Source organism: Salvia miltiorrhiza, chromosome 2, assembly GCF_028751815.1.
Source record: "Salvia miltiorrhiza cultivar Shanhuang (shh) chromosome 2, IMPLAD_Smil_shh, whole genome shotgun sequence".
Taxonomy (NCBI): domain Eukaryota; kingdom Viridiplantae; phylum Streptophyta; class Magnoliopsida; order Lamiales; family Lamiaceae; genus Salvia; species Salvia miltiorrhiza.
Genome location: NC_080388.1, coordinates 65962597 through 65974898, shown reverse-complemented (window position 1 = coordinate 65974898; position 12302 = coordinate 65962597). Strand labels below are relative to the sequence as shown.

At 35.2% G+C, this 12302-nt stretch overlaps 1 protein-coding gene across 1 annotated transcript; it reads right to left on the bottom strand.

The window, feature by feature from the left end:
* Window positions 1–6899: 6899 nt before the first annotated feature.
* LOC131013113 (actin-1-like) lies at window positions 6900–10368 on the bottom strand. The gene is made up of 4 exons (XM_057941126.1): window positions 10301–10368; window positions 8809–8871; window positions 7812–8690; window positions 6900–7154 (listed from the first exon to the last, which is right to left on the bottom strand). The coding sequence occupies exons 2-4, from the start codon at window positions 8866–8868 to the stop codon at window positions 7089–7091; spliced, it is 1005 nt and encodes a 334-aa protein (XP_057797109.1). The 5' UTR covers window positions 8869–8871; window positions 10301–10368; the 3' UTR covers window positions 6900–7088.
* Between the last annotated feature and the right edge of the window lie 1934 nt (window positions 10369–12302).

Here is a 12302-nt window from a genome sequence, read left to right as displayed (position 1 = left end):
TTTAAGAATGATGAGTTTCGAGTACATATTTGTAGATGAAACTTCGATGTTGTGTTTAGGAATTTCAATCTTTGAAATTCTAATTTCTATATATATATTAATATCAATAGGGAAATTCGATAAATTAAGGATCTGATTCAACAGTCTAATTAGCGCTAGCACTTCAATTTCGAAGGCTTAAATGTTGTGGAACTTCAGTTCCTAAATCATTTGGAATACTTTTGATTTATTAATTCTCAATAAACTTAATTAATGTTTCGTAATTAATTTATTAATATTGTGCTGATACCATCTTTAGCATTTTGATTTTCAATTAATATTTTGGGATTTGTATTAAGAAGATTCTTTTAGCTTTTGGTGTGGTTAAATTCATAAATTGTAATGTTAATTAAATTAAATTCCTTCAATATATATATCAATCGACCAGTACTGTTAATTTATGTTTCGTGATTTGCTTTATTCTTGTGCTTCAAGTTCCATTTTATATCGTACTCTAGTTTACTACTACTACTAATAATAATAATAATAACAATGCAACATAGAATTAATTAAATGATTTCATATACACATTTTATTCACTTAAAAGAGGTCTTCGGGAGGCCTTTGTGCATATTCAGCATGCATGTGATTCTTGATTTTTATCACACTCGTCGTGAAGCTAATAAAATAGCTCATGAGCTTGTTCGTTTCGCTCTTTATATATATATATATATATATATATATATATATATATATATAGGGTTGGGATCTATGAAGAAATAACTATATTTCGTTCTGAATAAATCAATAAATTTACTGAATAAATCACGCGACCGCACGAATAGTTATTTTACTGAATAAACACGTACATTTTTCGTTCATGCGCTCGCGTGATTTATTCAGTAAATGTATTGAGTTATTCAGCTTCTTAAAATATAAATTAGGAACCATTTTCAGCCCTTAGATCATCAAGATCTACGGTTGATTCATCACCTTGTTGGATAAATTCATGGTCCTGAGTTCGAATCCCAAAGGTAGCAAAAAATTATTTTTCGCAATTCATGCCTTTATACAGTTTATTCATGCGTGTTATACATAAAATTCATGCATTTTTGCTGGTTCGTAATTCTTAAAATAAGGGTGGTTTATTGAATAACCGCCCCCCCTATATATATATATATATATATATATATATATATATATATATATATATAGAGTTCGAGGGTTTTTTAGGACAGTAACTTAGATTGATTTGGAAATTAGGACAATAACTTTCGGACTTGTAAAAATAGGACACTAATATTTGTTAAGAGTAAAAATAGGACACTAATTAATAAGTGTTGCATCCGCAAGACATTTTGCCGGCCCATTATCGGCCGAGAAATGTCCTATTTTTACGACGCTTATTAATTAGTGTCCTATTTTTACTCTAAAAAAAATTAGTGTCCTATTTTTACAAATCCGAAAGTTTTTGTCCTAATTTCCAAATCAATATAAGTTATTGTCCTAAAAATTCCTCTGACTCTATATATATATATAGGGGGCCGCTCCAATGAGACCCCCTAATTTTAGTGAGACCTAGGGCCAAGGATGTATTGTATTGATTTGAAAGTCAAATTTTTCTATCTAACTCTTAAATATTGTTAAAAAAAAAAAGAGGTCGGTGGTAATCAACTAAATACTTGAGTCAGCGGGCTCTACTTTATATTATTTTTATGTTGTACTAGTGTATTACCCGTCGAAATTCGACGGGTACATATTTTCTTGTAATTTATATATTTTATGTTATTCTTATGATAATTATATAAAATAATTTTTTATGTAAATTATTTATATAATTAATTAAATTAAATTAAATTAGTAATACATTTTAAATTATATTAATCTCAACAACTTTTAGTAATTAAATTATTAATTTTGTTGTGATCATAAAAATACCCATTAGTTTTCATATGAAATTTTATAAAAAGTTGACGCGTAAAAAAAAGAGAGTAGAAATACATATAAATTTGACATAGGTATGATGGAGGATTGATTTGTTGCATTTGTTGTTACAAGATTTATTAATTTTGTTCATTTTTTTTTATTTTTTTGCCTTTTGTCCATCATTTTATATGGAGTTTGAAAAATCATAATTAAATTGTGAGTATCATATAATTCCGAACTTCTAATAGCATAACTAATTATGAAAATAATCTCGCCTGATATTTAAAAGACCATAACTGATTTATCGAACATCGTATCATTTGGAGTTTTAAAACCAACCAAGTTGTGGGCATCATCTCGTCGCAAATTTGACAGATCACCTCTAACTTCTGAGCATCATCTTGTCTGAAACTTGAAAGAGAATCATTTCGTCTAAAACTTGAAAGACCATCATCTCGTCTGGAGTTTTGAGCATCATCTCATCTAGAGTTTGAGAGAGCATCATCAAATATGAAATTATATTCAACCATGACTCCAATTGTCAACTATCTAACAAACATAACTCTAACAATTTAGATATTTTATTTATGTATTTAATTTTATTAGTTCAAACTCTAGAGAGAAAGGAAAGAGAAGAGTTCTTAAAGCAGTAAAAGAGAGAGCGTGTGCTTTATTTCATCATCGTAGGTATTTATAGGCATTACAGTCAGGGTAAAGTAGTAAATTCGTTTGGTCATCTATTCCGCATGCTTGCCATTAAACTAATTAAGGCTATTATTAGATTATAACTTGTCAGGTCGTTGTCCCCTAATTACAGAGCTGGATTCTGTCCTCATCATCCCGCTCTGTCTAGTAGCTCTGTATTTCCTTCCTTGGGGCAGACTTCTACTCTTTGGCTCCGCTCTGCTAAGTAGCTCCGCCTTCTGGCGAATTGTCTCTGGCGTGTGGCTCCACGCTCTGGCTCCAATAGCTTAGCTCTGACTCTGGATATGGCGATTTGGCTCTGGCTCTGACTCTAACGACTTAGTTCTGACTCTGGATCTAGTGACTTGGCTCTGGCTCTGACTTTAATGACTTAGCTCTGGCAGCTCTGCTCTGACAGCTCTACTCTGGCCCTCTGCTCTGGAAGCTCTGCTCTGGCCCCTCTGCTCTGGAAGCTCTGCTCTGGTTAGCTCTGGCTCTGGCAACTCTGCTCTGGAAGCTCTGCTTTGGCAGCTTTGCTCTGGAAGCTCTGCTCTGGAAGCTTTACTCTGGCATTTCTGCTCTGGTTAGCTCTGGCTCTGGCATCTTTGCTCTGGAAGCTCTGCTCTGGTTAGCTCTGGCTCTGGAAGCTCTGCTCTGGCAACTCTGCTCTGGCAGCTCTGTTCTGGAAGCTTTGCTCTGCCAACTCTGCTCTGGTAAGCTCTGCTCTGGACTTTTTCCTCTGCCTATTTCTCACAGCTTCTTTGGTCCCTGCTGCTCATCTTTGGTATTCCAAGCAAAGCCACGTGTCCTGATCTTAGGACCTTGCATATTTCACCCCTCATCAGAGCTGATAAATCATATTGCTTCCATGCAACAATCACAACACACTTGATAGCAGATGCCAAAATTCTTTCCAAAATTTGTTCTTTCTAAAATAATAATCATTCTATATTTAAAATAGTGAAACACGTTATTAAATTAGAAAACTAATTTAATACTTACGATAGGTGTGTAGGAAGAATCACGGCAGATCAAAAAATGGAGGTATCAAAACAGAGAAGTCGTTGGTGGGGTGGGGGTCGACGGCACGGTGAACGAACTCCAGGGCTCAGCGGTGACTTGGCGGCGGACGAACCGCAAGCTCAGCGGCGACTATTTCGCCGGAGTCTAGAAGAAGGAACGACAACGGGTTATAGGAAAAAGAAATCTTAGGGCTCTTGTATTAATTGCTTTGAATGGTGAATTCTCATGGGTTTAAGAAGTGGAAACAAAATCGAACTAATTAAGGAATGGAAGAGGGAGTCAGAGATGAGGCGGAGCAACGCCGCCCTTAGGATGGCGGCGACGCCTGAATTTAGAGGGAGAAAGAGGCGGGCAGTTTAAAGGGGGAATTAGGGCTCGATTTGAGTGTGCAATCGACTTTAGAGAGAGAAAATGATTGAGGAAGAGGGAGGCGTGACTTTTGTTTTAAAAGTGACAATGAGAATATATAGATTGGATTCTCAAATGCCAAGTTGGAGATTGAGATTGAAAAGAAAGAATTTGAGGCCTGCCACGTAGGCTAAGGCCTAATCGTATTATAGAATAGATATTATTATTATTAAAAAAAAGAGGTCGGTGGTAATCAACTAAATACTTGAGTCAGCGGGCTCTACTTTATATTATTTTTATGTTGTATTGTACTACGGATACATTCAACGTAACAAAGTTAAATCTAATGCTACATGTATATATTATCAACGCAGGTTACAATACAATAAAGTTATAAATTAATGAGAAGCTACAATATTGGTCTTAGTAACACAATAATAGTAAGAGGATTTATTAGGATTATCTGAATATAAAATGATTAGCAGGGAAAGTTGAAAAAACTTTACTTACCTCCTGGGATGCACGGATTCGCGCAAAATCACCCCCGTGCAGTATCCGATTCGCGCGGGGGGCGGGTGCGGGCGCGATTCGCGTGGGATTCGCACGGGATTCGCCACCTGGCGAATCCCCCCAAAAATCAAAAAAAAAAAATTTGGATTCGCGAATCGGGTGCGCCAACCTCGCGAATCCGGTGGTTGGCTTCAATATGCCGCTGCGGTGGTCGGATTTCAGAGGGCGGCGGCGGTAGGGGCGGCGACCTCCTGCCGTTGTTCAATCGGTGTGAGACGCCGATTCCTGAAACGACGCTTGATTCCACCGGGGAAGAAGAACGAGGGAGGTGGCGCGGAGAGGCGGCGCTTCAAACGACGGCGGCTCACCTTGATTCCGCCGGGGAAGAAGAACGAGGGAGGTGGCGCGGGTTGGCTGTGAGTGTGGGTGTGCGACAGAGGGAAAGAGAGAGAGAGAGAGAGAGAGAGAGAGAGAGAGGTCAGAGAGAAGAGAGAGCGGCTGTGAGAGAGAGAGTGTGCGTGTGAGCGTGTGTGGCTGAGTGTGTGTGAGTGAGTGTGTTTAGTGTGTGTATTAGGTTAAAAGAGAATTTGGGCTTGGGCCTTTGATTTATTAATGTGAGAGAGGGATTGGACTTGGGCCTTTGATTTATTAATGGATTTGGGCTTCTAGTTTTATTAAAAAGGAATTTGATGGACTACAAAATTTGGGTCTTTAATAAATTTTAATTCTTTATATATATATATATATATATATATATTATCACAGACGTATCCTTCACGAATCGCACCCTATAATTTTTCAAAAACCCGTATCCCTGCACCCGAATCGTATCGCTCCCGCACCCGCCCCCTCGCACCTATGCAATCTAGCTTACCTCAAAAATTAAAGAGAATTAATGACGAGAAGTGATGACTCATAAAAAAATGTAAATTAGATATCTACAAAGCAATTTTGGAAATGCAATATATAGTAGTTTGTTAAGGATAATAAATAGGTTTTCATCAAATGACTTTGTTACGGTCAATATTGACTCTATATAATATTGAGTTGAATGTAGATAATATTTTATTCTCAAATTTTTAGGAACCAGTCATATTTAATCTTTACATTCCTTTCACGTATTATAATTTTTGATTGTGGAATAATTTATTTTTGGCAATTGACATAAGTGGAGACATGATTAATTAATATGGTCCAAAGTAGTGGATGATCATTTGTTCTTATTTTACAAGAATCATGATCTTTTCAACCAACATCCAATCTTTTCAACCAACATCCACAGCTAATCGACTGACAGTTTTTAGAAGTGCATTGCAGCAGTTATAAAAAGTTTCTGGAAGTGGGCAGTTGTGCAAACTAACCACGCCATGGCAACCTATAAAATCTACAAGATGGTCCTGCTCATTCGTACGACTTGGAAGTGTGATTTCACTGAGCCAACATTCACTCACAATCATTTCATCATTTAGGGCATCTCCATCGCAAGGCTGGAGAGCCGGATCGAGGCGGGCCAAGGGCGTTCCGCACGCGCTCTCCGCGGCGTGCGGCACAACCCAAATTTGCTGGGGAGAGTCGCGACCCGGTGGAGGAAATGTCTTCACACGCGCAAAATAAAAAAAGTAAAATCTGATTTTCAACACCATTCATTTTGTCGCTGGAAAGGATATGGTGGAGAATTGTCAAGGGCGGTACTGAGTATATGAGAATTTGTTTTAGTTTTTCTGTGTTGAGTCAACATTCTAGTTGCAATTAATAGATAGGCGTTTTAGTCTTAGACATCCAATCTATAAAGGTTGATCATCAATAGATCTTGTACTGTATCATGTAATATAATGTTGATGATCATAATGATTTTGATCATGAGACACTCACGAGCTAAATTTATTTAAACCGTGAAAAAGTAAACTATGTGTTATTTCCTTTCTGCTGCATGTTAACTTGAATATTATTAATATTCTACCTTGATAAACGATTATAGGTAGGTGAAGCAACGACTGCGGTCTATAAAATTTTGACTATAAATTATAACATAAAATAAGTATTCATTGAAATTCAAGAACATACAACTTATATATCACCATCCAAAAATAACGCCCTTATATTATTTGTTTTGAGAATATAACTATAATTTCTTAAAAAATAGAAAAATTTAATTTTCCTCGAATTTCGACGGGCTATAAACTAGTGATAATGAATCAAATGCTTATGTTCAATAAGTGATACACACGATCAAAGTTCAATATTAAATTCATATTTTATAGAAGAAAATGGAAAAAAATCTAAAAAAAATCCTTGAAAGTACGAATAACGCAGATTATAAGGATTGAGTCTCATTAAAATCTCTTTCAAAAAATCTAAAAAAAAATCATAAAAAGAAAAATAGAGTACTCGTCTAGCTATTACTAAAGAGCGGTCAGTACACCAAGATGAGAGAAAGAAACGAAACCAAATGTAATACTATAACTTATGTTTGCTCTCGTGACGAAAAGCTCTCGAAACAAAAATTAAAGAAATACTGAAGGAAAAAAAAAAGACAATGATTCTCATACATTGCACTCAAAATTCTCCGCTACTACAAAATTCAAATAATTAAAAAGAGGAGTTTTCACAGCAACCACTTAAAAGCATTTTCTGTAGACAATTGATGCACCCAACTCATCAAATTCACCCTTTGAAATCCACGTCTGTTTCAGCATAAGCAAGAAGATCAATAATTAAAATAATGAGAGCAAATTATCTTTTATGGAAAGATGATGAAAAATATATATTTTGTTCATATATTCTAGAGGATGTATAATTTTTCTAAATAGAATGAACATTTGTTTTGTGCAGCTCTTTTACCCTCGCCCCTCCCACCCCGCACCCCCATTTCACTCGAATCTAAGATAGCTAGTGTGCAATTCCATTTAATTTCAAAGCGAAACAATTTATTATTTATATAATTTAATACTTAGAGCATGCTGATAAAATGAAATGATGAGGCTAGGGTTCATCAACTTGGCGTTAATCGCCTTTGGAGCATGATAATGAACCAAAATGATATGGTCTAAATGTACATACCATATTTATCCCAAATACAATTAAAAAGGTGTTTCAGTACTCATAATTGAATCAAATTAAGCCTAAATTTATAAGCATAAATTGTTTAAATAATATTGTTGGCCATGGCAAATCTATGATCATCATACGACCACAATGTATTGTGATAAATATTTTTCTATGTTTTCTACTCTAGCTAGAGAACACAAGATAAAGAAAAGATGGGTATGAGTAAATTTTCTCATATTTTTTTATGATAAATTTGTAATCGGAGATTTGAAAGGATAAGTAGCAAATTGTACCTGTTGGAATGTGCTTAAAGATGCAAGAATGGAGCCTCCGATCCAAACACTATAGTTTCTGTGAGGCGGAGCAAGAACCTCAACTTTGGTGGTGCTAGGAGCCAATGCAGCCATCTCCTTGCTTATGCGATCAGCGAAGCCTCGGAACATAGTGGTGCCACCACTAAGCACAATGTTATTATACAAATCCTTCCTGAGGTCGACATCACACTTGATGATAGAATTGTAAGCGGTGTGATGAATCCCAGAAACGTTCATTCCGATGAAAGACGGTTGGAAGAGTAGTTCCGGGCAACGGAACCTCTCGGCCCCAATACTAATGGTTCGGCCATCAGGTAGCTTGTAATTCTGCTCAACTGTGTGGAGTTCCTTGTCGTAGTTGAGGGCCACATACGAGAGCTTTTCCTTGATATCACGGACAATTTCCCGGTCTGCAGTGTAGCCTCTCTGGGTGAGGATCTTCATGAGATAGTCCGTGACGTCAGCCCCAGCCAGGTCCAGACGAATGATAGAATGCGGCAGAGAGAATCCCTCATAAACCGGCACACTATGAGTGACGCCATCACCAGAGTCCAACACAATACCTGTTATACGAGCATTGGCGTAGAGAGACAGAACAGCTTGAATCGCAACGTACATGGCGGGAGCATTGAATTTCTCCAACATGATCTCAGCCATCTTCACCCTGTTGGCCTTGGGATTCAGAGGGGCTTCGGTTAGAAGAATGGGGTGCTCCTCCGGAGCAACACCAAGCTCATTGTAGAAAGTGTGGTGCCACATCTTTTCCATATTATCCCAATTGTATACATTCTTTTCCAACATTCGTCCAACCATGTTGGGGAAAACTCTTCTTGGACCTTCCTCCCCACCGAACCCGGCCTAAGTCACATTTTAACATCCTTTTATTCTCAATTTCTGTTATATAATACTTCAGATGAACAACATAATCCAGCATAGAATCTAAATTGCTAAATCTCCTAATTAACTTTACACTAACCTTCACTATTCCAGTTCCATTATCACATACCAAGGGTTGACCAGCCTCAACCATAGCCATTTTCTGTTAATTCAAAAATATATACGATCAAATTAGTTGACAAATAACATTGCTTCAAACATGACACATCACATAAGCGATCACCACATAGGAACACAAACATTACTCATCACTTGGATAAACTATTCGTGAAAAAATAAGGTTGCCCAATTTAAGAATTAATTCAACACATGTGCAATGAGTATCTATATTTGTATTTTTTTTCTTCTCTCCATAATAAACGCTTGTATTTACTATTAAGTTGACAATTCAAATTTTCGCAAGAGAAATAACTAATTAAGTATTTTTTTTACCGAATTAGTGTCAGAGTTAATTTTTTACTCTAATAATTATTTATTTTAAAATAAATCATTTGAGTTTTATCTTCCTCATATTATGATCAATTAAGAGAATCAAATGATTTTTTTTGGATTTATGAAAGAGTGGAAGAAAAGGAGAAAACAATCATGACCAAGTAATGCATAAATATAGGGATGTTGCTTGTGTGCTTGGTCAACAAGGAAGCTTTGGCTCCAAGAATATCCTAAAAGACACGTCCATATCCCACTACTCTAGTCTTCATTTGCTTGCTTCCCAAGCATATATTGCATCTATAAATAGGGGCGTATGCAAAACACAAGTATTAAGTCACACGATCGTATAACTACATTGGGTAATATTGGGTTGATTGTTCTATTATTCTATCATATGGTAATATTGAGCTGATTGTTCTATTATTTTATCCAACATTTCTGATTTTGCGAAAGCAACAAACTTTCGGTTATTATTGATTCTCTTAAAATGACTTAATTTGATTGAAATAAGAGGTTATAATATGCAACAACCAAGAAAATTCTATACTCAAAATACCTCACTCTAAAAAAATGTGTGGGTCTTTTTTTGTTATCATAAATTAAGAAATATCATATATGTTTTTTCAACAAAGTATATAAATAAAACCAATAAATTAAAACTAAATTATCGAATAAAAAATATGGAAAAACTTACTAAATTATCAAAATTCAAATAGATTGAGCATGCTGCACCAAATCATTTTTCTAGTACAATTTAACTTTTTTTGCCTAGTTAGCAAATGTTGCGTGCACATGAATAAAAAGAAGAGTACATGCAACGTAATAACTCCAAACTTGGTAATCACATTTTTACAAATTATCAATATGATAAAGAAAATAATAAGGGGGATCAACTCTCTCAATGATCATCAGATCTCATAAATTCATTTGATAAGTTCACATAAAAAATAAATTCTCTGCACACACATGGAATATCACACCATAATCTTGCCTTAGACAAAACAATAATATATATATATATATATATATGTGTGTGTGTGTGTGTGTGTGTGTGTGTGTGTGTGTGTGTGTTAAGTTAGACAAAAGAATAATAACGATAGTCTTGTATCTAAGATCAAAGTAGCTTGAATAATCTACACCTTTTCAACTGATCTTTGTTCCCCCGATTTGTTCTGTCTATAGAGAAATCAAATGAGGCATGAATATAAATAGTGAAAATTGAGAGAAAGATCCACGAATTAAGGTTGTCCGATCCTTACTCAATGGTGTAAATATCAGTTTCTAAATATATATTTACCTTCCCATTTATTTCTGTAATCTCTTTATCATGTCAATATTGATTAGTTTGGAAAAATTATTATAATTACATGCTATTAATTAAATTTACAATGTTTACAATATTCTAATTATAACATCACATTGTTATTTATTGCACGTGTATATACGCACAAAGATGATGCGGTGGTGCCGCTTGATTTTGGCTTTGACATTATTCAGACATCATTTTTATTCCGGATGCAAGTATGTTCTAATTAATGATTCATCTTACATGAGTGGCAGTGCAAGAAATTTCACTAATTGAAGTTAACGACGAGAATTTGATTACATCTAAGTGTTCGTTTGCTTCAAGTAATATAGCTGGAGGAATGGAAAGAGAATGAAATCAAATAAAATGGAGGAATGATATATAACAATTACTTTTATTGAGTGTTGGTTTAACAATGGAAATGAATCACTAATAAAAGGATATGACTGAAAATCCAGGTGATATTTCTTCAAGTTTTACTTGATTGTTTTGTGTGCTGAGTCAGTTGTGTCGATTTTCTTTAATTTTTCTTTTTGTTATTGAGTGTTTAGCGTAAAGTCTTGAAGGAATGAAGTGTGTGAGCAACAAAGATTAAGAATAGAATTTTGGTGGTTCATAATGTGAAGTGTGACAACAACATACATAAGTCGACTAAGAATTAGTAGAGTGAGTGAGTTGATGACAACAGGTGATGATAAGTTAGTAAGTGCAGTGAGGAATATGGCAGTTGGTGGTATTGGTGATATAGGTTTGGTTGCTGATGGGGTTTGTTTCTTATGAAAAAATATAGAGCGAGCTAGCTAGGGATATACTAGTAATTAACGCGGCGTTGTTTTTCTAACTTCATGATTCATACCACCCAACATGTGATTCATATAATGAAAGACGTATTTGTGGTTATATACAAGCATGATGTTTAATAATTTTTTTACTTGGATGATGAGAGAAGCAGTGAGATTTCGAGCTATATATGGGATTTCAATCCTAGATCTTGCACTCATATCTACATTATTTGATCATTTGATGATGTCGCCATAGGGACATAGTGACATAATTCATGTAGTGGAATTAATTAAGCATATTTAAATGCATATCCTTTAATTTTTTTTTTTTTGAGAAGGCGATTGCACACAAGAACATGGAACGTGGAGATGACCCACCACAAAGGACGGGGTTCATTCCAAACATGATGTGTAGTAATATCTCTCGCAATTTTTGCTAGACAATGAGCAATAATATTAACCTCTCTCTTAACATGACAGACATAGAATCCCGGAAGTGATGATAAAATACTACGGCAAAAACAAGCGATGACGCCCGACTCTGTAATGTTTTTCTCCGTTGATTGAATCGCATCACACGCTCGTTTACTATCCGACTCCACTTGGCCATGCTCATACCCCAGATCTTTCAACCAAGACAGAGCCTCCTTAATCCCAATCAATTCTCCCTCCTCCATATAACAAAGGAGAAAAACTGAGGTTCTCAACAAAGCTAATTAATGCATATCCTTTAATTAAAATCTTAGTAATTTTTAAACACAAACATATATAACTTACAACTAATGTTGTATTTTTATATCTTGGACATCCGCATGGGCTCCATACATTATATTAAAAGAAAAAACACATTCTTAGTTCTTTATCGCTAGTACTTTTTTTCAGTAAATTCGTAAAGTCCATGTAATTTTGTATGTATCTTTGTGTGACATTTAAGTGACATATTAGCCCATTTAGTACTAATTAATTGAATTTGATATCATTATCTTCATATAGAAAATTTTAATAAAAAGAATCATGAAATTATCTTATTCCTTATTGTTAGTTTGTTGGAGT